Source organism: Carex rostrata, chromosome 32, assembly GCF_964058835.1.
Source record: "Carex rostrata chromosome 32, lpCarRost1.2, whole genome shotgun sequence".
Classification (NCBI taxonomy): Eukaryota; Viridiplantae; Streptophyta; class Magnoliopsida; order Poales; family Cyperaceae; genus Carex; species Carex rostrata.
Window position 1 is genome coordinate 3,230,709 of NC_135949.1, and position 27,859 is coordinate 3,258,567.

At 33.6% G+C, this 27,859-nt stretch overlaps 1 protein-coding gene and 1 pseudogene across 2 annotated transcripts in view; one reads left to right on the top strand and one right to left on the bottom strand.

Moving 5' to 3' along the window:
- Window positions 1-3,368: 3,368 nt before the first annotated feature.
- On the bottom strand, window positions 3,369-8,911 carry LOC144547806 (putative disease resistance protein RGA3). The gene is made up of 4 exons (XM_078296496.1): window positions 8,479-8,911; window positions 5,921-8,177; window positions 5,706-5,758; window positions 3,369-3,473 (listed from the first exon to the last, which is right to left on the bottom strand). Exons 1-4 carry the CDS (start codon window positions 8,848-8,850, stop codon window positions 3,369-3,371), a joined length of 2,787 nt encoding a protein of 928 aa, XP_078152622.1. The 5' UTR covers window positions 8,851-8,911.
- A 725-nt stretch (window positions 8,912-9,636) lies between these two features.
- The window catches only part of LOC144548108 (UDP-glycosyltransferase 79-like), a 28,224-nt pseudogene continuing 10,001 nt past the window's right edge, over window positions 9,637-27,859 (top strand). The window contains exon 1 of the transcript XR_013509244.1: window positions 9,637-10,474. The product of XR_013509244.1 is annotated as a UDP-glycosyltransferase 79-like (transcript). The remainder of the gene's footprint in view (window positions 10,475-27,859) is intronic.

Sequence of the window (27,859 nt, forward strand, 5' to 3'; positions counted from 1 at the left end):
ATGGCATTTAAATTTTTTTTTGTATTGGACTGGTACAAATAGGTACGTAATTTGAAATGATTGATCTTACTGCAAATTTTGAAATGGTCTAGCCTTGGTCTTAAGTGGACAGGTACAACGTGGTACAGATATAATAAGTGAATCTTCTTAATTTAAGCTTTGTGATATAATAATAAGGGAATCTTCTTAATTTAAGCTTTGTCCTCACGCTCATAATTATAAAATATTTTTATCTAGATACTTTCGGCTTTGAGATGTAAGCGTCGTTAGTGGATTTAATTACTTGATTAATCTCAACATTTTTACATAGAATCTCGAAATTAGTATTCAAAGGAAAAAACGTCATGTAATTTTAGTTACGTATGATATAATTGAAAATTTTATTTTTAAAAATAAGTAATTATGTAACGCCACATTAAATCTAAATACTATATTAAGGTACGATTAAAATAATTTAAATTTCTTTCTTCTTTCCTTAATCAAACCGCTTAATTAAATAAGAACACAAAATAGACACCTTGAATAGAATTTGTGTAGTCTGAAATTCATCAGAGATTAGAATATATACCATATAATTTCCAATTATAGGTCATCTAAATATGCAAAGCTCCAAATTAAAATAATGATTTCGGCTGCTCAAAAACTGAAATTGTCGATTCTTAGAATTGAATGATATCTCTGTAAAAATAACTACTTGAAATTAACCGCCTTTAATTGACAACCCTATAACGCCAGATAATTTGAGATGTAATGAAATTGAAAATTTTATTTTATATGAATAAAATTGATTAAAAGACAACAACAAAATCAATTAAAAATATTCTGTTCAATTATTTGTTATCGATTTCCTTTTCAAAAATTCAGTATGTTTGAAAACATTCAATAAGAGTTCCTGTTAAATGACAGCAGTTCATATATTATTTTCCTCAAAATAAACTAACTAGAAATTTTATAATTATAACCACCTCTCTTAACCGCTTTCAATCAAGCGTCGCTCCCATGGCAGGCTATCTATTGTTCTGCCTATATATTAAGTTGTAGTATTTTGAGTTAAAAACGGTTGGCGTCCAAGAAATCACATGTTCATTAATTGGTATTATATAAGGTCAGTTTAGTCAATTTTTTGCAAATTTAAAATGTTTGTTTTTAATTGACAGAAAGCTCCCATGCATTCAAATGTCAAAGGATTTGTCACTTGGGTTTATCAAAAATCCCATATAGCTAGGTAAAGCCCAAAACAATGATTTAACTTTGTTAATTTTGTGTTCTTATACTTGACAGTGTATAATTTTTTGTTTTCTTCATTGAAAATGATTGTCTTCATAGGTTTTCTTCCTTGAAAAGGCTCATGTTAATATTAATTGACAATTGTAAAGCACAAAACAAAAATATTGCAATTATTTTTCCCCAAGGGAAAGATGTTGGACTCACAATGATTTTGTCACCCAATAGAAACCTAAGGTTGTAGCAATATTTTCTTAGAATATTTGGCGAACAAATTTTAATTTGAAATAATTTGATAATCTTTATTTGAAAGAAAACTAGACAGACATCTCGTAAAAGATGAAAAAAAATGGTTTTATGTGGAATCAAATGTTTTTTATTGGAAAAATAAATTGAAATAATTGTTAGTACTAATTAGGGGTGCACAAAAAATTCGAGATTCGTGATTTGATTTGAGTTCGATTCGAAAAAGTTTGAAAAAAATTCGATTTCGAAATCAGTTCGATTCGAAATTAATTCATTTTCGAATTTGAACCTGCCCTGGTTCAATTCGATATAGTTCGCGAATTTTGAAGATTCGATATAGTATTACTAATTGTTAGTCTGAAAGATATTTGAGGAGACTCCTTACCATATGTAGGATTATATTATTTTCCTTTTCTTTTCCAATTTGATTGTTGTGATTGGCCTATATATGTTGCCAGTGTAACCTTGTTCTAAATTGTGTAATATCTTTCATGGCAGGGGTTATTCTGCAAAAATGTAGAAATGGTACAGCCAAAACAACAAACTTGAGAAGTCATTATGACTGAGATTGACAATGCTATAAATAAGATGCGAAAATTTTGGAGTGCGATAACAAAAACGGGACCAAAGATTGTTTTCCTTTTGGATCGGCTTAGTTGGTTTTGTTCTTTCAAAAGGTTTGTTTTAATTAATACTGCCAATTACCCTACACAACACAAATATATTGGCTAAAGAAAAAAAAATAGTAAAGATAAGAATAACGACAAAAAAATGGGTAATACACAAATTGACTATTGGCTTGCTTAATCGTTCTTTAAGAGGTGAATATTTGAAGAAAAAATTAAGTATAGAAAAAAAAAATACAATGAAAATGAATCCCCATGAGAAAAGGAAATTCGATTATTTTTGTGTATTACAAAATATATAATAAATCAAATATAGTAAATTTATTTCTATCGAGAGTCTTCGAGGGGGCTCCTAAATGTTCCTTGTGGGCCAAACGAAGACATCTATTTGCTACAAAAAGAGTTAGACAAGAGCTTAATTTTGGAGAAATTTTACAAAATGCCCATCCTTTAAAAAATATCAAATAAAATACCCCTTACAAATTTTTTTCACAAAATGCCCTTGTGGGACTAAACTAACCTTTCCTTCCTCTCCCCCTCCCCCTCTCTCTCCATGTTACTCTCTCTCCACGTTGATTACTTTGTCTTTTAATTTGGAGACTTTTTTTTTTTGGAAAGTGTCAAATAAATAAGACTCCATTATTGTTATTTTCTTTTTTCATACCACATTAAATTCCCTAGATATCATGCATTTTTAATAACTTCAAATATTTGCGTTTAACTTACTGATCATAAGTTATGTTTCATTTTATTTTTATGTTTTGTTTGGATTTTAATTTATTTCAATCTCTGTCTTCTCTTGATTCGATGATCCGTCGTAATTTAAACTATTTCAAATATCATCAAATATCTCATGTACAGATTTATAAAATTTTATATATTTAATGTAAAATTTATTATGTAAAATATTTTTAACATCCTATTTTTTTTTAACATCATGGTACTAGAGTATTAATTTATTCTATAAAATATTTTGGATTAACATGTGTGATGAATCTTTATAATATAGACATTCTACATATAGTTTATTAAGTACAAAAAACATAACATATGAATATATTAAATATACATTCTACATATAATTTATTAAGTAAAAAAAAATGAGAATGTGGCTTATACAATAAAAAAAATATCACATCACATACTAAGAACAATTAAGTGAGATACTCATGTTTAAAATAAGTACTAAAGAAAAAAAATAAAATTAGTCACTTTAATAAACACACAACATCAAAAGTCTAACAAAATATGCTAAGATTTATAGTTCAACTTCTATCGCCTCTCATCAACATTATCATCAGAATCAGAGCATTCTTCCTCTTCAGAATATTCGCATGCATCACTGGACCATTCGAATGACAATGCATCAGCCATGATCTGTGCAAAAAAAATATTAAAACAGTGTATTATCATTTCACATATTCATTATAATTTTGGTAATTAAACTTATACATATAATTTTCTCTCCATTACCACGAATTTAAGTTTTTGATATTTTGGCTCCTTATACACAGAGTTATACATTAAAGAGATTCATAAAATATAGATTTGAGTATATTGAATATTAACTATTAATTTAATCAAGTACTTATTACTGAGTTAGGCTAATATGACACTAGTGTTATATCAAACTAAATAACACCACATCTTAAACCCTTAGATCTGCTTTAAGATTCGTAATATCCGCTTTGACTGTTCAAGCACTTCATTTTGTACGAATCTTAAAGCAGATCTAAGGATTTAAGATGTGGTGTTATTTAGTTTGATATAACACTAGTGTCATATTAGCCTAACTCCTTATTACTATAGAATTTATCCATTTAATTGGACCTGGAGCAGCATGCAGCAATAAACTGCCACACAATAGAAGTAAGCTCTCAGCAAATTAACATTTGAATTTCATGCATATATACTATTTTCTGCCATACTAAATAGTTAGGAATACAGTTTATTTATTTCATTTATCATTAATTTTTTTTTTAACCCTAAAATTAAGAATAACTATATGTTAAGAACAGGTACGCACAACAGATGGCATGTGAAACAATAAAATAAAAAATAGTTGAGGCTTATTTCAGTGTCTCTTTTCTTAAATTATGTTAAATAATATATTTGCAATTAAGAAACTAAAAAATCATCCAAAAGTCAAGTTAAAATTATCTACTTAATCAAACTCAACTAAATAATTTTGATTAAAAAAAAATACGAGTTTAATTCAAAAAGCCTTTTATCAGCAGTTCACAACAAATAAGGCATACAAAATATATAACCGGCTTCTTCTGAATTGTTGCGGTGAACTTTAGCCAATTGAAAAAAAAAATTCAACATTTTCTATTAAAAAAGAGGACTTATGCCATGTGATGCACACATATAATGCTCTGATCTAAGCCTAAGTAGAAGTTATTCAACAAATTGGTTTTATCGGCTCTTTTTCATAACTTGAACCCAAATACAGGCTTATGATATATAATAATTTCCAAAATATATTTTTAATGTTTATAATATTCATTCAGCAATATATTCTCACTAGACTCATATGTGATAGGTATAACAATGTTTAAGAAGAGGAAAACAAATATAACAACGGTTGGGCTAAATCAGAGAGGCACTGGAACAGAGGCAAATCAGGGGGGGCGAAAAGCAAGTGCGGAGGAGAACAATGCGCCGGTGTGAAGGAAAGACAGTGGCCTAGTGCGGAGGAGAGAGAAGGAGAGGCAAGCTGTGCAGAGAAGAGCGTGATGAGAAAGGGAGACGAAGAGTTTGAAAAAACAAACAGAGCATTGAGGAGGCGAACAGACGTAAAGGATTTTTTTTTTTGATTCTAGGAAGAGGCAGTTTGGAAATAGTGAAGGTAACTAGAAAGGAAAAAGTTTACATTAGTGGGTACCAGAAGGGCATTTTGACAAACAATTTAAGAGGAGGGCATTTTGTTTGATCTTTTTTAAAGGGAGGGCAGTTCATAAAATTTCCTCTTAATTTTGTAGCAGCAACAAGGAGTTGTCTATGGTGCTACGCGTAGCATAGAGGGCCTCCGTGCAAAAGCTCAATATTTGAGTTTTTAAAATTCTAACCGTCGATTCGAACCGTTCAACATGTTCTCTATATGAATATGTACTTGCAAACCAAATTATTTATTTTTTTAGAATATTTTTACTTTTTTTTTATAGGTAGAAAATCACTTGATCTGAAAATTCAATACCATTCAGATCAAGTGATTTTCTACCTATCAAAAAAATAGTAAAAAAAAATCTAAAAAATGGAATATTTGGTTTGCAAGTACATACTCTTATGGATATCATGTTAAACGGTTCGGTCGACTGTTAGGATATTGAAAACACAAATATTGAGCCGTTGCACGGAGGCCCTCTATGCTACGTGTAGCATATTACCATTTTCCCAGCAACAAACAAGTAATATAAATATGAAATGTTTATTTGTCGAAACAAGTAATTTTGCAGCTTGATTAGTCAACAAATCCTACCATGGCTTATGGTTAAATAAAAGCAAAAAAGTTATGTGGTCTAAAATCTAAATATTAAAATAATAATTATTTGATTTATGTAGATCCCCAATATCAATGTCAGTGCAACCGCAGCCAAAAACACGGACATAAGTGATGAATGGCTCTGTCAGGGCCGTCTCAATTGATGGAATCAATCCATCTGGCAGAACACAAAGCAATTCACAGAATATGATTTCCAACCTTGTAAGTGTTGAAATGCTCTGTTGGCCGATACGTGGCTTTCCATGAGAGGAATCACCAATTGGCTCAGTGGATTCCACCAACTGTAGTCCATCCATTGTTATTGATTTCAGGACTTCACACCTGCAAATTTTCAGTGTAGCCAACATATCCAGATTCCCTAGTCCAGTAATCAACTCAAGCCAGCAACAACCAGAAATCTCCAATTTCTCAAGCTGGGAGGACAGCTGCTCTAGCTGTAGAACTCGGAAACCACGACAATCACGAACAACAAGGTGCTTGAGGGTGTGAAGATTGTTGAATGGAAGAGATTGAATCTCGTCACAGTCATATAACAAGATTCCTTGAATTGATTGCAAGGAACATGGATCACACATCCATCCCGGCACTGTGGCAGAAGAATAAAATCCTACTCCAAGTTTTTTGAGGTTAGGATGTGGCCGGAGGGATTCTAACCAAGAAAAATCGGCATCATGGACACTTATTTCTGGTTTGAGGGTTATTTTCAGCATTGATTTCGCAGGGTCAACCCACCCATCCTCATAATCAGGATGACAGTTTATATAAAAACCTTCAAGTTTGCACTTATTTCTCATGTTAGCACGCTGGGCATCTTTTAAATTACTCACTCCTTTAATAGTGAGATTTCCTTCAAGGTCTGTCATATCCTTTAACCAAGCTACATTAGTAACTTCCACCTCTGCTTTCATTGTCTTTATTGCTGGAAAATTAACAAGCCCATGCGGGAGATAATTTATTGGTTCTTTAATAATTAATCTCCCTAAGTTACTAAGTGAACCAATACTTTCAGGTAGATAATCAAGGATCGAGCAATCAAGAATTAAAGTCTGTAGGTTGTAAAGGAGGCCAATGGATAATGGCAATGTTTCAAGATTGGAAGACTTAATATCAAGATGAGTTAGATGTTTCAACTCGGAAATGAAATTAGGAATTCTGGTCAAAGTCCCTTTCAATTCCAATACCCTTAGTGCTTCAAATTTTGTGAGGTTACATATTTGAAAATATAGATAGTATCCTCTCATATCGATAGAAAGGGTTCTTAAACCCATCAGATTTTCTTGAAGAAATTGATTTACATATCCACAGAAACCACCTACATATAAATGACATGCTTCTTGCGGAACGTTTTCCTTTTGAATATCAAGTGGTTGATTGATCTGCACCGAATAATGTTCATTCTCAGAAATAAGTCGAGCAAGATCATGGATTATATCGTGCAACTTACAATGTTCTTCAGATCCCCTTGAAAAATAATCAACAAAATCATCAACAAAGGACCTCTGTTTTAACTCCTCATAATATTCAACACCAATTTCTGTGATGCTTCTTTTGCCCTTGGACTCAATGTAACCATGAGAGATCCATAACTCTATCAAATGCATCTTTTCTAATATGTAATCTTTTGGGTACATAGAGCAAAACAAAAAACATGGCTTAAGATGGGGAGGTAAATGATCATAGCTGATCTGAAGTGCTGGGAATATATCATTCAATGAATTTGATTCCCAAAGATCACTTTCTAAAATCTCTCTCCAATCCTCTTCATTTGTTTCATGCCTAAGGACGCTTGCAATCGACTTCACGGCCAATGGCAACCCACCACACTTCCTCATAATATCCTTTCCCATATTTACCAAGTGTGGTGGCATAGTGTAATTTGTACCACTAAATGCATAATGCTGAAACAACTGCCAGCATGAATCTTCAAGCAAGTTAGTAGGACTAAAATAGGTCGTTGTTTGCATGACCTTTGCAACCTTTTTATTTCTTGTGGTAATGAGAATACTAATAACCTTTGCTTCTTTAAAAGGAACCCGGAACAACTCCCAAAGACTTTGATTCTCGTTCCACAGGTCATCTAAAACAAGGAGTATTCTTTTTCCCTTCACAATTTCTGCAAGCTTCCCTTGTAATGAATTCAACTCACTCAAATTGTAATTGATTTTGGAGACTGATTCAATGGTCGCTTTAGTGAGTCTCCCAACATCAAATTCTTCAGAGACACATACCCACCCACATAAATCAAAGCACCGAGTTACCCTCTCATCTATGTAGACCAGTTGGGCAATGGTGGTTTTTCCGAGACCACCTTTTCCAATAATTGAAATGACCGAAAAGGGCTTTTCTTTTTTAAATAGTAACAAATTGATTACCTCCTCTATTTCATGATCTCTCCCAAAAATGCTTGCCTCATCTACCATGTGACCCGTTGGGAGTCGTAAAAGTTTATTGTTCAGACGCCTCGCCCCATCACTCTCCCTTAATTGAAGAGCCTCACGATCCTTTGCTATTTCATCAAATCGACTTCTTATTTTGTTAAGCCGATCAACCATGCCATCAGGAATTGGAACAATGTACTGTCCAAAAAGAAATGTATTATTTAATTATGCCAAATTTAATAATTTGTTAACTTAAAATGATAAATAGATTGGAAATGTACTATCTCATGTGATCACTCTGCTGTTAGATTGGAATGCTGTTAGATTGGAAAAGCTGATAATATAACAAGTGACCATACATTCCGATGAATACCAATCTAGCTAAAAAATAAATAAAAAATTCAAGCATCCTCTATTAAGGTTTAGTACCACACAAGAAGAAAAATAACACTTGCACAAGTAAGATAATTTTAAATATCTATATGCACGAGGTACTAACCTCCATCTTCTTTGTCTTGTGAGAACCTGAAACTTCAGAAGCCTTTCTTGCCTCTAGTTTGACACGGGTGACCTCATACCGGTACTCGCTGAGCACATCCTCGGCATCATAAGCGACCTTCTTCAGCTCCTTGAGCCATAGCTTTACAGAACGGTCTCTAATCTCCCTCTCCTCAGCATCGTACAGTGTGGCCTTGACCCGCTCCAGAGTTCGCATCAGCCTCTCCAGATCCTCCTCAAAAGCTCGAGCACGCCCCCTTTCGAAGTTATTAGAATTTGAGAAAGAGGAAGAAGGAGCCTGCACAGAGGCTCTAATTGAGGGGAGCAAATTGGTGGCTAGAGAGAGCAGAGAGGTTATCAAATTCCCTGCCATTTTGCTATGTAGATTTCTTTGAAGAGGCTATTAGGAAAGAACCTTAGATCTGAGTGGTGAATGTGAGAAATGTGTGTAGAGTAATGAGCACCAGAATTTTGAGTTCTGATAAGAAGTGGTGTGGAGAAGACTTTGACCATAGAAAATTCATCCTAACCAAGGGGAAGAGGTATTAGTCACGACCATAGAAATTTGGTATTATTGCTTATTAGTCGTGACCACAGAAAATTCATCCTAACCAAGGGGAAGAGGTATTAAAGGAATTTCCGAGTAGGTTCGATGGCCCCTGGGTCAGTCTCTTCGCTCCTTCTTACTAATTGCCCGTCTTTAATCTTCTTCTCTTTAGTTTTCACGACCATTCCCAATTCAACCTCATCTCTTACTGATGGCGACCCAGGTTGTGACTTCTTAAGCATATTTCATTTCAATTGTACAAGATTTGAAAATTCAATCAAGATAATTCGGTACTATCGCTTATTAGTCACGACCATAGAAATAATTGACAGCGAACCAAGGGGAATGAATCGCGTTCTGTTAGAATTAAAATTGGTTATATACATTCAATCCGATGAGGTTTTTAATAGAAGAGGTCATGCAGCCTTTGGCTTAATTATTTATTTTTATTATTATTTTTTAATCTAATAGGTGTACTATTGTGTGTTAAAACTTGAAAGAAAAATGGAACTGAAAAACAGAAAAAATAATTTTCGTTTGAGCCCTCAAGTTCACAAGTATTATTAGAAAATTGGATGCGTCCCTAGCAAATTCACAAGTTTACAAGGAACATATGATATAATCAATACTCTGGGCTTTTGTTTTGACTGTTTGTTTTTTATTGTTTGTATCTTTTTTTCTTAACCAGAATCTGCACTTGTCATTATTTTTCTTTTGGTTGTACGTATAAGATTTTACTTCCCTGGATTAGTGAATTGTATGCAACTAGCAAATTCATTTTATAGGGTCTTTTCTGAAAAAAAAACATATTGTAACTAATTGTTTGAAATTCATGAACTGCAGTTTGCAACTAGTTGTTGCAAAATTGTACCATAGGTGCTTTTTGCAAAGATTCTCTTCTTTTCTTTTCCTGCTACCATATTGTATTACAGCTTTGAGATATAAATTAGCTCCAAATCAATATGATAATTAATTTAATTCAAGAAAAATTAACAAGAAGACATGAATATCACAGATCAACTGGATCTGTCATGGATTACTTGGCCCGGCTCGAGATCATCGGCTCAGAGACACTAGACAACCTACTCCGATCTGAGTCAACCGAGGGTCGGCCGATCAGGGTTTTAGTGTGTGATGCATTCCTTCATTGGGCAGGTGAAGTGGCAAGGCGGCACGGAGTATCCTCTGCTGCATTCTTCACACAACCATGTGCTGTGAACGTGGTGTATGGACACACATGAGAGGATCAGGTCAAGGTGCCGGTCAAGACAAGCCCTTTCGTGGTGCCCGGATTGCCCGTTCTTGAACCCAAGGATTTGCTGTATTTATGCTCGGGGCCGGGCCGGGCCGTAACCGGCTTATTTGGAGATGGTTGTGGCACAATTCAAGTGGCTAAATAAGGCAGATGATGTGCTTGTTAACTCTTTCTATGAACTTGAACCTGAGGTTTGTCTACTTCATAAAAAAATAAAAAATACTATATTTTTCTCCTTTTTATGGAATTTTTTTTTTTTTTTGCTATCTGATCCCTGTTGTAGAAATATCAACTTCAACGCGAATAGTTGTAGAAATATCAACTATTCGCAATTGACAACCAAACTCAAACCCATTTCCGTTCTCACTTAACAACCGAACAGGCCTTAGACTGTAAATATTGTAAACTAAAAAAATTTGTTTCATCAAACATATATGTACGGTTTTCGTGTAGATTTTTCAAGTCACTAATTATACTCAACTCAAATTCAAATTGAGCTCACTGACTCATTAAAGAGCTCAACTCAAAGTCCATGGGCTGGCCCGACTCATTTAGTAGGCCTACGTGGGACCCACTAATTCTCGCTCAATGTTTAGTTTCCTATGATGGTATCGTACAAGATCTATGTAGTGATGGACTTTTTGACCCGGTTTCTCTCTACATTTCACCCACAGCATATTTCTTTTGTAAATATTAAATCACAGAAGATCTTTGCTCCATAAATCCCAATGAGTAAATTCAGAAAGCGTGTTGATGGACTGGGCTCAAGAGATTATATAGCAGGTATACATGAATACAGTGTTTTTATTTATAAATAATATAAAAAATAATACAGGGTAATGGATTAATTGTATAGAAAATTTGCTTTAACAGAAGGAACCAAAAATACCTCATACTACAAAAATATATATATTCCATGCATTCAAATGTCATTTCTTTATTGGTGTTATATAAGGTCAGTTTAGTCATTTTTTTGCAAATTTAAAATGTTTGCTTTTAATTGACAGAAAGCTCCCATGCATTCAAATGTCAAGGATTTGTCACTTGGGTTTATCAAAAATCCCATATAGGTAAAGCCCAAATGAACGATTTAACTTTGTTAATTTTGTGTTCTTATACTTGACAGTGTATAATTTTTTGTTTTCTTCATTGAAATGATCGTCTTCATAGGTTTTCTTCCTTGAAAAGGCTCATGTTAATATTAATTGACAATTGTAAAGCACAAAACAAAAGTATTGCAATCATTTTTCCCCAAGGGAAGATGTTGGACTCACAATGATTTTGTCACCCAATAGAAACCTAAGGTTGTAGCAATATTTTCTTAGAATATTTGGCAAACAAATTTTAATTTGAAATAATTTCATAATCTTTATTTGAAAGAAAGCTACACAGACATCTCGTAAAAGATGAAAAAAAAATGGTTTTATGTGGAATCAAATGTTTTTTATTGGAAAAAAAAATTGAAATAATTTTATTTGAAAATGTTTTTATATGGAAATAAATGTAATTTGGTAAAGCACCAGCTATTTCAACATATAACACTAATATATATTTTTTTTTATAGCTGACAACAAATTCCGTCAACAGATATATTGATAAAAGTATATAACACTAATATAGAGAACATCTTGGAAAAAATGAAAAAAAATCATTGCCAAAACAGACAATCTCATTTAATTAGCACTAATTGTTAGTCTAAAAGATATTTGAGGAGAGACCTTACCATATGTGGGATTTTTCCTTTTATTTTCCAATTTGATTGTTGTGATTGGCCTATATATGTTGCCACTGTAGGATAGGCAACCTTGTTCTAAATTGTGTAATATCTTTTGTGGCAGGAGTTGTTCTTCAAAAATGTAGAAATGGTACAGCCAAAACTACAAACTTGAGAAGTCATTTTGACTGAGATCGACAATGCTATAGATAAGATGTGAAAATTTTGAAGTGCGATAACAAAAACGGGACCAAATATTTGTTTTCCACTCAAATGGATCGGCTTAGTAGGTTTTGTTCCTTCAAAAGGTTCGTTTTAACTAATAGTTCCAATTACCATACACAACACAAATATATTGGCTAAAGAAAAAAAAAATAGTAGAGATAAGGATAACGACAAAAAATTGGGTAATACAAAAATTGACTATTGGCTTGCTTAATTGTTTTTTATAATTTCTTATTTACCCTTGTACTCTTTGTTATATTTAATATATCCCTTGACTCTTTTTACTTTTTTTTTTTCTATTTACCCATATATATAAAAATCAATAGTTAAGTCTTGTCAAAAAAATTATTTTCCCATTATACCCTTCTCTTTTATCTTGATCCTTTGACAAACTTAAAAAATGGTACAGCAACAAAGAGAAAAGAAAGGTTGAATTGTTGTGCGACCTCTCCAGTGCAATGGACACATAATAAGCGTCATAAAGATTAGCGGATGAAATACGAGATTTCAAGTGCAATGTGAGAAAAATACATTTTTTTGTTGGTATCTGTGAGAAAGGCAACAAAGGCAATGAGAAAGCAGAGTAGTTACTCTGCTTGCCTGGATAAGTGGTAATTGTTATTTTCAAAGCCAGATTTCAAAAAATTAAAGAAGTCTATTTGGATCTGAGAATAAAGCAAGCGTTTGGGTTTGATACGGATCCATAATCGTACACATAGTAGGAATTATCGGTATCGGGATCAGGATCGGTCCCGGCCGATACCGATATAGGATCAGGGTATCGGATTGGTATCGGCTCAGGATTAGCTCAGGATCAGGGTTTTTATTTTCTTTTTCTTTATGATTTGCTACGTGAGGATCGGCTCAGGATCGGATCGGGGTACGCCGATACCGATATGTATCGGCCGATCCGTATCAGTATCGGCCGATATTTTCTACTATGATCGTACATCCACTTCTGTGAAGCGTACAAAGTTCCAACTGTAGAGTGTCGCACAACAGTTTGGCATATCTCTTCTATGTTGTTTTAATGATGTAAAAAAAGAAGGGCGCTAAGGAGAGAGGAGTATATTATTAAGCTTGGAGCTAATTAAGAACCCATTTGAGTTTTCATCTAATTTTCCAAACCAGGTAAAAACATTTTACATATTGCTTCCTGATGCATCGTCTGGTGCCGACCAGATAATGAGCTTAGTTTACATTCATTGATCAGAAGTGAGCTATTGGTACCAATCTAATCAAAGATCCATCCAATAAACTTTTTATTTTTGTTCTTTTAATGATATATGTATAAAGATGAAGGCATAATCACGTGCACGTGCATGCAGAGACACACACACACACAAGTTCTCCGGTACGTGTTTGATGAAATGCCTATGAGAAATATGAATGTGTACTACTCCTTGGTTGAACTGGTACATTTCTAGCACATTCTTTTGCATAGTTTAGTTTATTCAATTAACTTGATGTTGAAACAATAAGAGAATTAGTTTACTCATCTAATAGCTAGTGTCAGTAAATCTATTACTTAGAAATTCAACAGAGAACATTTTGGACCATCACACTTACACAAGTAACAGTGGCTAACTTGAGGTGGAAATAAAAATCCATATTACCAGATGGTAGAACAACTCAAACCTTTCTTCTCTCATGGTGTGGAACTGGTAAGCCACTTTGGCATCACACCCAACACCTGACAGATACTAGTTACTCACAAAGAATGTAACTCAGTAAAAAAATGAAAAATGCAAGCACACGACACCGACACTAACCAAGATAATTCATCATGAACTTTACCTTCTCAAATCCTGAAGCTGACCGCCAACATGATTCAGTGAGCATTTTTAAGCTTGCCAATATAAAAAAGATGAAATAAAAGAGAAGGGTATAATAGGAAAATAAAAATTATGACAAGGTTTAACTATAGTTTTTTAGCTATATGGGTAATAGAAAAATGTAAAGATAGTTGAGGGATATACTAAATATTATAAAGACTAAAGAGTGTAGAGGTAAATAAGAAACTGAAGAAGTCTTTAAGTGTAAATAGAAAATTAACCCCAAAAAAATAAGTATAGAAAAAAAAATCAATGAAAATGAATCCCCATGAGAAAAGGAAATTATTTCTATGTATTACAAAACATGTAATAAATCAAATAGTAAATTTATTTCTATGGAGGGTCTTTGAGGGGACTCCTAAATGTTCCTTGTGGGCCAAAGGAAGACATCATCGAATAGAACGCTGCAAAAAAAGTTGGACAAGAGCTTAATTAATTTTGTAGCAGCAACAAACAAGTAATATAAATATGAAATGTTTATTTGTGGAAACTGGTAATTTTGCAACTTGATTAGTCAACAAATCCTACCAAGGCTTATGGTTACATAAAAGCAAAAATGTTCAGTGGTCTAAAATCTAAATATTAAAATAATAATAATTATAATAATAGTAAAATTTATGAACCTGATTTGCTTTATGGTAGCTATGTAGATCCCCAATTTTAATGTCAGTGCAACCGCAGCGAAGAACACAGACATAAGTGATGAATGGCTCTGTCAGGGCAGTCTCAATTGATGGAATCAATCCATCTGGCAGAACACAAAGCAATTTACAATCTTCGATTTCCAACCTTGTAAGTGTTGAAATGCTCTGTCGGCCGATATGTGGCTTTCCATGAGAGGAATCACCAATTGGCTCAGTAGATTCCACCAACTGTAGTCCATCCATTGTTATTGATTTCAGGACTTTACACTCGTAAATTTTGAGTGTAGCCAACATATCCAGATTCCCCAGTCCAGTAATCAACTCAAGGCAGCGACAACCAGAAATCTTCAATTTCTCAAGCTGGGAGGACAGCTGCTCTAGCTGTAGAACTCGGAAACCATGACAATCACGAATGATGAGGTGCTTGAGAGTGTGAAGACTGTTGAATGGAAGAGATTGAATCTTGTGACATTCATCTAACAAGATTTTTTTAATTGATTGCAAGGAACATGGATCACACATCCATCTCGGCACTGTGGCAGAAGAATAACATCCTACTGCAAGTTTTTTGAGGTTAGGATGTGGCTGGAGGGATTCTAACCAAGAAAAATCAGCATTTATTTCTGGTCCGAGGATTATTTCCAGGTTTGATTTCGTAGGGTCAAGACACCAACCGATGAAATCAGGATCACAGTTTATATTAAAAGCTTCAAGTTTGCACTTATTTCTCATGTTAGCACGCTGGGCATCTTTTAAATTACTCACTCCACAAATAGTGAGATTTCCTTCAAGGTCCGTCATATCGTTTAACCAAGCTACATTTGTAACTGTCAACAATGCTTGCATTGTCTTTATTGCTGGAAAATTAACAAGCCCATGCGGGAGATAATCCAAAAAACGACCGTCTTCCATAATTAATCTCCGCAAGTTAATAAGTGAACCAATACTTTCAGGTAGATATTCAAGGGAATAGCAATCGAGAATTAAAGTCTGTAGATTGTAAAGGAGGCCAATAGATAATGGCAATGTTTTAAGATATCGACACTTAATATCAAGATGAACTAGATGTTTCAACTCGGAAATGGAATCAAGAATTCTTGTCAAATTAAACCCTTTCAATTCCAATACCCTGAGTGCTTCAAATTTTGTGAGGTTACATATTTGAAAATCTATGAAACATTCTTCATAACATTCTGACAACCTTGAATTTAGGTCCATTGCCTCGGTATTGTTTATACAATACTCGTGCTCTAAATCTCCGTTGCATTTTCTCATTTTGATAGAAAGAGTTCTTAAACCCACCAGATTTTGTTGGAGAACTTCATTTACATATCCAGAGAAACCACCTACATATAAATGACATGCTTCTTGCGGAACGTTTTCCTTTTGAATATCAAGTGGTTGATTGATCTCTACCGAATAATGTTCATTCTCAGAATTAAGTCGAGCAAGATCATGGATTATATCGTGCAACTTGGACTCCTCACAATATTTATCAACAAAGGACCTCTGTTTTAACTCCTCATAATATTCAACACCAATTTCTGTGATTCTTCTTTTGCCCTTGGACTCAATGTAGCCATGAGAGATCCATAATTCTATCAAATCCATCTTTTGTAATATGTAATCTTTTGGGTACATAGAGAAAAACAAAAAACACGGCTTAAGGTGGGGAGGTAAATGATCATAGCTGATCTGAAGTGCTGGGAATATATCATTCGATGAATTTAATTCCCAAATATCACTTTCTAAAATCTCTCTCCAATCCTCTTCATTTGTTTCATGCCTAAGGAGACTTGCAATCAACTTCACAGCCAATGGCAACCCGTCGCACTTTCTCAATATCTCCCTTCCCATTTTTCTCTTCAAGAAGAGTGTTTGCCCAGTGTAATTTGTACCACCAAATGCATAATGCTGAAACAACTGCCAGCATGAATCTTCAGGCAAGTTAGTAGGACTAAAATAGGTCGTTGTTTGTATGACCTTTGCAACCTTTTTATTTCTTGTTGTAACAAGAATACTAACAACCTTTGCTTCTTTAAAAGGAACCAGGAACAACTCCCAAAGACTTTGATTCTCGTTCCACAGGTCATCTAAAACAAGGAGTATTCTTTTTCCCTTCACAGTTTCTGCAAGCTTCCCTTGTAATGAAAACTCACTCAAATTGTAATTGATTTTGGGGACTGATTCAATGGTTGCTTTAGTGAGTCTCCCAACATCAAATTCTTCAGAGACACATACCCACCCACATAAATCAAAGCACCGGGTTACCCTCTCATCTTTGTAGACCAGTTGGGCAATGGTGGTTTTTCCGAGACCACCTTTTCCAATAATCGAAATGACCGAAAAGGGCTTTTCTTTTTCAGATAGTAACAAATTGATTACCTCCTCTATTTCGGCATCTCTCCCAAAAATGCTTGCCTCATCTACCATGTGACCCGTTGGGGGTCGTAAAAGTTTATTGTTCAGACGCCTCGCCCCATCACTCTCCCTTAATTGGAGAGCCTCATGATCCTTCGCAATTTCATCAAATCGACTTCTTATTTTGTTAAGCCGATCAACCATGTCATCCGGAATTTGAACAATGTACTCAATGTACTGTCCAGAAAGAAATGTATATATTATAAAGTATGCCAAATTTCATTATTTGTTAACTTAAAAATGATAATTAGATTGGAACTGTATTATATTATGTGATCACTCTGATGTTAGATTGGAAAAGCTGATAATATAACAAGTGACCATACATTCCGGTGAATACCAATCTAGCTAAAAAATAAATAAATAATTCAAGCATCCTCTATTAACTTTTAGAAGAAAAATAACATTTGCACAAGCAAGATAATTTTTAATATCTATATGCACGAGGTACTAACCTCCATTTTCTTCTTCTTGTGAGAACCTGAGACTTCAGAAGCCTTTCTTGCCTCTAGTTGGATACGGGTGACCTCATACCGGTACTCGCTGAGCACATCCTCGGCATCATAAGCGACCTTCTTCAGCTCCTTGAGCCATAGCTTTACAGAACGGTCTCTGATCTCCCTCTCCTCAGCATCGTACAGTGTGGTCTTGATCCGCTCCAGAGTTCGCATCAGCCTCTCCAGATCCTCCTCAAAAGCTCGAGCACGCCCCCTTTCAGAGTTATTAGAATTTGAGGAAGAGGAAGAAGGAGCCTGCACAGAGGCTCTAATTGAGGGGAGCATATTGGTGGCTAGAGAGAGCAGAGAGGTTATCAAATTCCCTGCCATTTTGCTCTGTAGATTTCTTTGAAGAGGCTATTAGGAAAGAACCTTAGATCTGAGTGGTGAATGTGAGAATGTGTAGAGTTCCGAGGAGAAGTGGTGTGGAGAAGACTTTCAATGTTTATTTTTTATTTAACGAGAGTGGAAATGAATATTTTAGGTGGAGTGGGGCCACTAATTAATGGGAAGGGAGTAGTTCGGATAGACAGGAAGGCATAAAAGGCTACCAGAGGAAGGATCAAAGTGAGACCTGCTCTGCCTTTCCATTTTCATTGATAGACGCTTCAGGATCGACCCAGGATAGATGCCAGCAAGAAATGTGAACTACCTCTGTTTGTCTTAGTTACAACAAGAATTGGACAACACTCTATATGATTTAGGATTAGAACTTAAATATTGTGGATTGTAAATATATTTTTATCATGCACACATAAATGTAATTGATGTTGGTTGTACCAAATTGCGGTTGGTACAACTGTATCAATAGATTTTATTTCTATTTATTTAAATATTCAAATTCAAACTTTATTGTACCATGGTATATCAATCAATAATGTTCATGGTTGGTAGACTAATATTTTGAGAAGACAATTTGCAAGTTCAATTGAGTGTGTTTCTATTCAATTTATAGAAATAACAAATTATCTGTAATTTTCCATGCACACACAGCTGCACAAACAATACATATTATCACAAAAGCAATTTGAATCATGATAAGCAGGATATTCACAAATTGAGAAGTGAAGTAATCAAAAGATAAAAAAATAAAATAACACTAATCAAATCGATCCACACTCTTTATTACATTACAAAATTTATTACTGAATTACATATTATAAAGAAAAATCCCCAAATTACCCTAATAAAAAGTATCCCTCACCAATTGACAAATATTTTGCAATATTTAATAGCATAAACTTGATAAAATTCTAAATCCATCATGAATAAATATCTCCTTAAATGAAACATATCCAAACAACCATAAGCTCTAAATTACAACCTACCCAAACCTACAAAACTAAACCTAATTGTTATACATATAGATACATTAGAATTTTATATATATATAAAAAAAAAGCTCCATCAATAACACAGCTAAGATGAAGTCCAATACATCCCTTGCTCATTTCATTATTCTGTTCTCATATTATTTGCTCAGCTTTGCTTGCGTATGAGATCAATCGATCAACTTGAAATTGATGTCACACTTCTGCCTTAAAGCCCTTAACATTGTACCAACAATCAATAAAAAAAATATATAAACCTCATATGAACAAAACCAATCCTGAAATAAACAAGAAAGGATATTTTGTAAAATCTTTGACTGCAATTTATAAATTTAGAAGGATATTTCTTCATTGAAAATGATCGTCTTCATAGGTTTTCTTCCTTGAAAAGGCTCATGTTAATATTAATTGACAATTGTAAAGCACAAAACAAAAATATTGCACTCATTTTAATTTTCCCCAAGGGAAAGATGTTGGACTCACAATGATTTTGTCACCCAATAGAAACCTAAGGTTGTACCAATATTTTCTTAGAATATTTGGTGAACAAATTTTAATTTGAAATAATTTCATAATCTTTATTTGAAAGAAAGCTAGACAGACATGTCATAAAAGATGGAAAAAATGGTTTTATGTGGAATGAAATGTTTTTATTGGAAAAAAAATTTAAATAATTTTATTTGAAAATGTTTTTATATAGAAACAAAGCACCAGCTATTTCAATATATAACACTAATATATATTATTTTTATAGCTGACAGCAAATTCCGTCAACAGATATATTGATAAAAGTATATATAACACTAATATGGGACACATCTTGGAAAAGATGGAAAAAATCATATATAGCCAAAACATACAATCTCATTTTGATTAGCACTAATTGTTAGTCTGAAAGATATTTGAGGAGACTCTTACCATATGTAGGATTAGATTATGTTCCTTTTCTTTTCCAATTGATTGTTGTGATTGTCCTATATATGTTGCCATTGTAGGAGAGGCAACCTTGTTCTAAATTATGTAATATCTTTCGTGGCAGGGATTGTTCTGCAAAAATGTAGAAATGGTACAGCCAAAACTACAAACTTGAGAAGTTATTATGACTGAGATCAACAATGCTATAAATAAGATGCAAAAATTTTGAAGTGCGATAACAAAAACGGGACCAAAGATTTGTTTTCCACTCAAAAGGATCGGCTTAGTAGGTTTTGTTTTCCACTCAATGAAAATGAATCCCCATGAGAAAAGGAAATTCTTTCTGTGTATTACAAAACATATAATAAATCAAATAGTAAATTTATTTCTATCGAGGGTCTTCGATAGGGGTGTTTATCGGTTTGGTTCGGTTGAAACTGAACCGAACTAGACAAACCAAAGTTATAATTCAGTTTCAAAAATAGAACCGAACCGAACTGATTTAGCATTGCAACCGAACCGAACCGAACCAAAGTTTTATTTCTATTTGTTCGGTTCAAACCGAAATATATTAATTTTTTTTAAAATAATTAATTTATAATAAACCGAAGTATAGTAAGAAATTAATAAACCGGGGTATTAAGAAATAAATTGGAATATTAAGAAACAAACCGAAGTATTTAAAGCAATTGATTAAGAAATAAATCAGAGCGGTCCAAATCAAATTCATAATATATAAAAGTTCGGTCGGTTCGGTTATTTCAGTTTTGACCTTATATAACACCAAGTTCAGCATCTCTCCCAATTAGTGAACATGTCGCAGCTTAAATTTCAACATCGGTCGCACCAGATCTCCATCGCGCCATGTTGCAGCTTCTCCGAATTTGACAAGCAAATATCTAATTCTAAATCATATACTCTTGTCATAACTAAACACACAATGGTAGTTGGCATTTCATGGTTGCTTCTTGTCAGTTCTTGCTTATGTAGCAGAAATCTAACCTTAAAGTCACAGCAAAGGAGATTCTCACAGGTGTTGGAGAAGTGGCTGAAGGAGGCGTCCACGAAATCACACACGGAGATATTGTGGGGTAAACCCTAATATAATGCAAAGAGCATGAGGTATCAATACATATCACTTTCTTAATTAAATTGTTAAATTTATCATTTTTCCTATTTCATTTATTCCTTGCATTTGGGATATTCCCTCAATTTCAATCACGCTCGACAGATGCTAGAGCATTGTGAATACGAATTAGTGAAACTCAAAAGATGTATGAATAATTGAACTCAAAAACTTGTATCAGAAAATAAATATTAGCACTAAGCACTAATTGACAGCTTTAACACAAAGTATCATGCGGATGTGAACACAGATAAATGAAACGGGCTCTGTTGCTTCCTCATTGGATGCTGAAAAACTAAATTAATAATTCTCAATTGAGGGATGGTCATGGGCTATTAACAACTGCTCTATTAAGAACACTATGTTTTGGGTTTTGTGAGAAACTCACAACTGCTCTATTAAAGTAATTTTAGTTTGTGATAGCAAGTGATCGATGTATAAGTTCTACCAAAACATCCTTCTGAAAGATAAAACATTATAATAAAAACAAATGTGTATATTAGAAAAAGGAAAGATTGCAGAGTAGGTAACCGAATGACATAAAATAAAAGGACAAGGGTCCTCTCTTCATGAATCAAGAGGGAATATATAAAGTGCTTCTCAGAGGACAGGACAAAACTAAATTAATAATTCTCAATTCAGGGATGGGCATGGGTTATTAACAACGGCTCTATTAAGAACTCTAGGTTTTGGGTTTGGTAAGAAACCCACTTCCCAATCCAAAAAAAAAAAATTGTCTCTTCTTCTAATAAAACATTCTAATAAAAACAAATGTGTATATTATAAAAAGGACAGATTGCAGAGGGGTCCGGATCCGTAACCCAATTTTTGGGTTTCGGATCGAGATCATCCGATTCAAATTCGTCGCTCGAGATTGCTTCGCGATTCGAATTCATCTCTCGGAATGTGTCCTGATCCAAAACCTATCTACTTTGCCTTTACTACCAAATACCAACAATTTGTTTTGTATTCCTATCCTGCACAGATTGTAACTCTGTGAATGCCACATAAAATATGTTATTCTACAATAATTTAAAAAAGACTTGAGATTTTGATGTCAAGCTACTCTGTTAGTGCATTCAATCTCTATTCGTCTCTTCTATTCCTCATTGGATGAGCATGGGCTATTAACAACTATGTTTTTGATTTTGTGATTAACCCACTTCCCAATCCAATTTTTTTTTTTCTCTTCTTCTATAAAATTTCAACAAAAACGTCCTTTCGGAAGATAAAAAATTCTAATAAAAACAAATGTGTATATTATAAAAGGGATGGATTGCAGAGTAGGTATCACACACTACTACAAAAAAAATATCAGTACTTGATGGTGTATAGGTTCCAAAACTTAACCTGAGTAGCACAAGCAAACATGACCAGAAACATTACAGTACAGGCTGATTTTTTGTACCAGTACTGATATTCATATGGGTACCAGATAAGACCGGTAAAATTACTTGACCAGTACAACAACTAGCCAGCATGATATTTCATGGAAGTACTGGCAGATAGAGCCAAAATGTTTAATATATGGTGTCAGGTGATCAATTTTGATAATGAAATTAGAAATATTTCGATTTGAGAAACTTGATGATTCGTTTTAGCAGTATTGTTCTCATACCTTCTCCTGACCAGCTAAGAAGTCATATTATGCAAAAATAATCTCCTTTTGACTCTCATGGGCCATGTTTCTCAGGAACTATGTTGTGCGATATCTCCTAGAATCAAAAAAATTCCTTGGCACTCACGAAATTAGCAAACCGGTTTGAAGGGAAGTATTAACAGTTGACTAATACCTGATCCTCCAGTGAAGCACAGTAATAAGAAGAGTACAACAATGTCTAATTTTGTACATATGGCAGGAGGTGGCAACTTCTCAAGCGATACCCACTTCAGTGCCTCCTCGTCATTCTCCGGCGTGAAAATGTTGTTGTCACGCTGCCTCGTTGCCATGCTACCTTGCCTGCTCAGGCTTCCTATTCTCTACAACTTTGCAAAAAAAATTTCTATCTATTTCTATTATTTATTTCTGTTTACGGAGGTTTTGTTTTGTTTTCCATCTCATCTAAGTTTAAGTTTTACTTTGTCTCTGTTTAGTTTTGTTTTGTATTTCTTAATTGCTCACCATTAACTCTCTTCTTGCAATAGGATTCCATAACCCGCCTATTTCATTGATGAAACAAATGAAATATAATAGTTTTTATAAAGAATTGTCTGGTGGCAAGAAGGCTGGTTTTTATATAAGAAACAAAGGCTGCTAGCTATTGGTTCAGAGAGTCGTTGCACTTCAAATTGATGGTTATTTATTATTAATTTCTTAATTAGTTCCAAAATTATTTTATAACTATTTTGTATTTTAATTTTCTTTCTAGACATCCATAGTTAAATAAATAAATCCAACCCCGGGATGAAAACCTCAGCTAGTCTGAGCAAATTTGTATGTAAAAGTAATTACGAATTTGCTAATTGATATCATAGAAGAGATTTGAGTTTTTAAAATTTCTAAGACATAACAAATAAATTCATCAATATATTTTAATAGTTGGATGAAATATTAATTATCATCAAATTTAATTGTATGACTGAAATTTATTCATTTTTTATTTATAATTGTTCGTCAATTAATTAAATGAGATTAATTATAGTTGGATGAAATTAATTACTTTATTGTATAATTATTTATTGACCTTAAAAAAAGTTCAACGTTCAGTCTTATTAATAATATTTTGTCTCAATTAAAAATTAAGTTATTTCTTCAATACATAATTTATTTCAAGAAAGTCCGAGAACTAAACCTTGTTATTTTTAATTTGACAATGTACATCAGAAAACGATCAAGCGCGAACATTAAAGATAAGTTTGATTTACTACAATCAAGCACGAACATTAAAGATAAGTTTGATTTACTACAAGCTTAGAATCTTAAATGACATATTCAAATCATTAAAACCGGTCTACTTTGTAATAACCGATCTTAATGTACTAATTTGGATCAATTGTTACATATAACCGATCCTAATTCAAAATTTTACTAGCGGCTGTTTGACTAATTCAGATTAATTTTGCATTTGTATTGCCTGGATCAGGATCGTCTCTAGGTCCGATCCTAATATGAGTAAATAACCAATCTAGATTAGTGTTTTTTCACTAGTGACATCATTGACCTTATCGTCCAACTTGTTGACTGGCACCCTCGGCTCATCCTTGTCAGATCGTATGGCCATCTTCGGTGGGTCTTCTGTGGCAGAACCCGGTGCAGTATGATAGGTGGTGGCGGTTAAAGACCCCTTGGGTTGTGCTCCTTGTGCACCTGACATTGATCTTTTTTTTTGTAACGTGCAAAACTGATACTGATGGAAAAATAGAAATAGCAAGTACTGAAACCTCAACTGTTGAAGAAGCTACTAGCTAAGGGATAATTGGGGGCAATCCAACACGTGGGAGAGTTGACTGACACGTGTCTGTCAGACTTAAGGATGAAGAAACGCGTGTGATTATAATTGTAATTGTAATAGCAAAGCACTCTGTTTGGGCCCTGACGCTTCATCTTGGGCCTATAATAAAAAATGTATTTTGTTTCAATTTTAAAAATTGAAGGCCGACAGAAAAATTTGTGATGATCGTTCCACTTGGTCTAATAAAAAATTATCAAAGAAAACAGTCAATTATATCTATTCAGACAATAGTTAAAATAATATAATTTGTATTATTTAGAAGAAAATATTATTTGATAAAACAGCGAGTTGGAATAATATAACATTATACCCTACTGTGATATAATAACAGTAGTAGTAATGTAATTAATTGGTATCATTGTGCTCTATTAATTTCAAAAAAGACGGACAAGAGTATACATTTTCAGAGCAAAGCTAGGGTGTGATGTGCGCTCACCAAGAGAATTTGGTAAGTACAACTCTAAAGTATATCGGATAAACTTCAAATTTCGAATCCAAACCGTTCAAATCCATCTACTTCATGAGTGATGCACATGTAGATGCAAAATTATAAAAGTTTTGAGTTTATTTGCTACCAGATCTATCAGTCAAAGAAATGAATATTTTATAAGTTGATTTATAATTTTTTTTATATATTCAATTTTTATCATTTATTTGACCGCTTGACCTTGTTGCAAATAAATTCGAAACTTTCAAAATTTTGCATATGTATGCATCATTCATGAAGTACATGAATTTGAACGATTTAGATTCGAAATTTGAAATCCATTCAATATACTTTTAAAGTTGTACTCGTCAAACTCTTTTGATGAGCACATCTCATCCTAGCTTTGCTCCACATTTCCACATCCCATCCTAGCTTTGCTCCACATTTCCGCTCCGTTTCTCTCGAACAATTTAGACCATAAATCGGAAATGCATCAAAAATCGAGTCTAAAACGAGACTTTTTTGTTTGGATCCGTCTATTTGTCATTTTTGTTCGAAATTGACCAAAATCTTATAACATTCTTTTAGGTAAACACTAAGAAATCCGTTAATTTGTGAAAAAGCCCAATTTCTGATGTTGATTCAGAAAAGCCCAATTTCTGATGTTCAATTCAGGAAAGCCCAATTGAAGTGATTGATCAAAGGCCTGATCAGCCTGTGTCCTGTCACTGTCATTCAGACAAGTTCACAAATCAAATGCTCTTTTCCTCTTCGCTAATCATATTCACAAGTTCACATATCCATTTTCTCTAGCCGGTCGGTTACAGCGCAAATTCACAAATTCATAAATAATGCTCCTTTTTTAGCGGATCTTTTTTTTTTTTGAAGGTCAGGGGCAAGATGCCCTCCGACATTTGTTGTATTAAAATAAGATAAAGTGTAATATTTACAAGGTCACCTCAGCTCATCATATTACATATTACATAGTCCACATAGCTACCTATTTGGACTAAGATGCTGCTAATAATATACAAAATCTTCTCACAAAATATCACCCCCTCTAGAAAGGGAGGAGAAAGCTTAACTTGTCAATAGTTATATTTAGTGCACCTCTTTTCTACTATATAATCGAGACACACACGTTGCCTTCTTCCTAACTTATTACATTGCATACATAGATAACAAGAGGAAACTTTGTGGTATAGCCAATACCGGCAACACTGAGATTAGGTTTTCCATCATCTGCTCCGGCACCAAAGACGGGCCCACCCAAGCCAGCCGCATCCTTGACCTTATCCTCCAACTTGTTGACCGGCACCCCCGGCTCGTCCTTGTCAGACCTTATGGCCATTCTCGGTGGATCTTCTGTGGCAACACCCGGCGCATTATGGTGGTGGTGAAAGACCCCTTGGGTTGTGCTCCTTGTGCACCTGACATTAATCGATCTTTTTTTTCTTTTTTTTCTTTTAATTGCAAAACTGATATTGATGGAAAAATAGAAATAGCAAGTACTGAACTAGAGTGAGACATGGTTTGTAAAGTCGAAGATTAAAATGGGTTGAAATAGAAACAAATGGGTTGAAATAGAAATTTTGAGTTTTTCGATTTTATTTCCAACAGACTAGCAATAAAATCAACAAAAAAAAAAAAAATCAGAAATCGTCTGCAACACAATATGAATTTATTAAAGAAATCAAGTGAAACTAGGGGTGTAAACGGATACGAATAATCTGCTCCATATTCGCTCCGTATCCGGAGATTATCTGTATTCGGATTAAACGGATACGGATAATTTCATGAAGATGAATATTTGAATCTGTATCCACAATTATCCGGATCCGAATTAAATTACTCCCAATCAGCTTTAACTTTACTGCTCCGGATAAAAGTTGTTACATATTATCTCATATTCATTTTAGTCTTGATTGTGGTATAAATGATAATACAATATGATTTTCAATTTAATCTCTTTTTTGCTAGTGATGGTGCTATAATAACACAATTTTCTTTTCTTTTTATCTCCATTTCTTTATTATTCATTCTTCATTCTTTTCCATTCAAGACTTTAGTCCGTGAATATAGTATGATTTTAGTCTCTGCTAAATTAGTTTTAGTCATTATTTCAAGACAACAACAAGTCACTTTTTTTGTATCTTAAAGTGCATGACTTGGTTATCCGACAATTATTCGTTTCGTTTGTGTTGTGTTTGTGTTGGGTGCAATATGTGTATGTTCCTTTATATACTTAATTTATCAAGATTAAACAATGCACATATTTATATAATTTTGATGATGACTTCTGTTCATTTATATATGCGCCTGTGTGAATGAGAAAGATATATATCAGCATAAGAAAGAAATTAGACTGTATTAAACAAATTATACATAGTCATATGTTTGTTTTTCTTTTATTATTTCTAATGCAACACTTGAACCAATTAAAATTAACATTAATAATTCATGATTAATTCGGTTTGTCCGGTCAAAAGTTAGGTGTGGAACTCCGATAAAACAAACTTTTACTATTCATAAGTCATAACTATTACTTTTGTTGTTGTCTTAATTTTTATTTTGTTCTATTTATATTTTTTTTTCCAAATTAACCTCTAATTTTAGATATTTCAATAACATATCTAAATTAAATAATATGATTATTTTAAAATATGTCTCGAAATTATTTTTTATTTAAAATTATTTTACTTATCTTGCGGTGGTTCGAGTCTCAGTTCAGTGAGAGTACAATTGAACTAGTGGTGGTTCGAGTCCCCCTAGTGAGACGCCAATAGCTAGGGTGATTCGAGTCCCCCTGGTGAGGCAAACAAGATATAGCGGTGGTTCGAGTCCTCATCTAGTGGCACGACCAAGATCTAGTAGAGGTTGAGTCTCCCTGGTGAGACAGTTAAAAACTGAAAAGATAAATAAAGAAGTGTGTGTGTGTGTTTTAAATATGCATTAGTAAGATAGCATGTGAGGATATAATTTTAATATCTTGT

Bases quoted from the DNA above. Each gene is read 5' to 3' on its own strand.
- LOC144547806 (XM_078296496.1), bottom strand. From the start codon at position 8,850: ATGGCAGGGAATTTGATAACCTCTCTGCTCTCTCTAGCCACCAATTTG. The intron at 8,178-8,478 runs GTTAGTACCTCG...CTTTTTGGACAG, and splicing joins ACAAGACAAAGAAGATGGAG to TACATTGTTCCAATTCCTGA. The intron at 5,759-5,920 runs GTGAAGTCCTGA...GTGTTCTGCCAG, and splicing joins TACACTGAAAATTTGCAGGT to ATGGATTGATTCCATCAATT.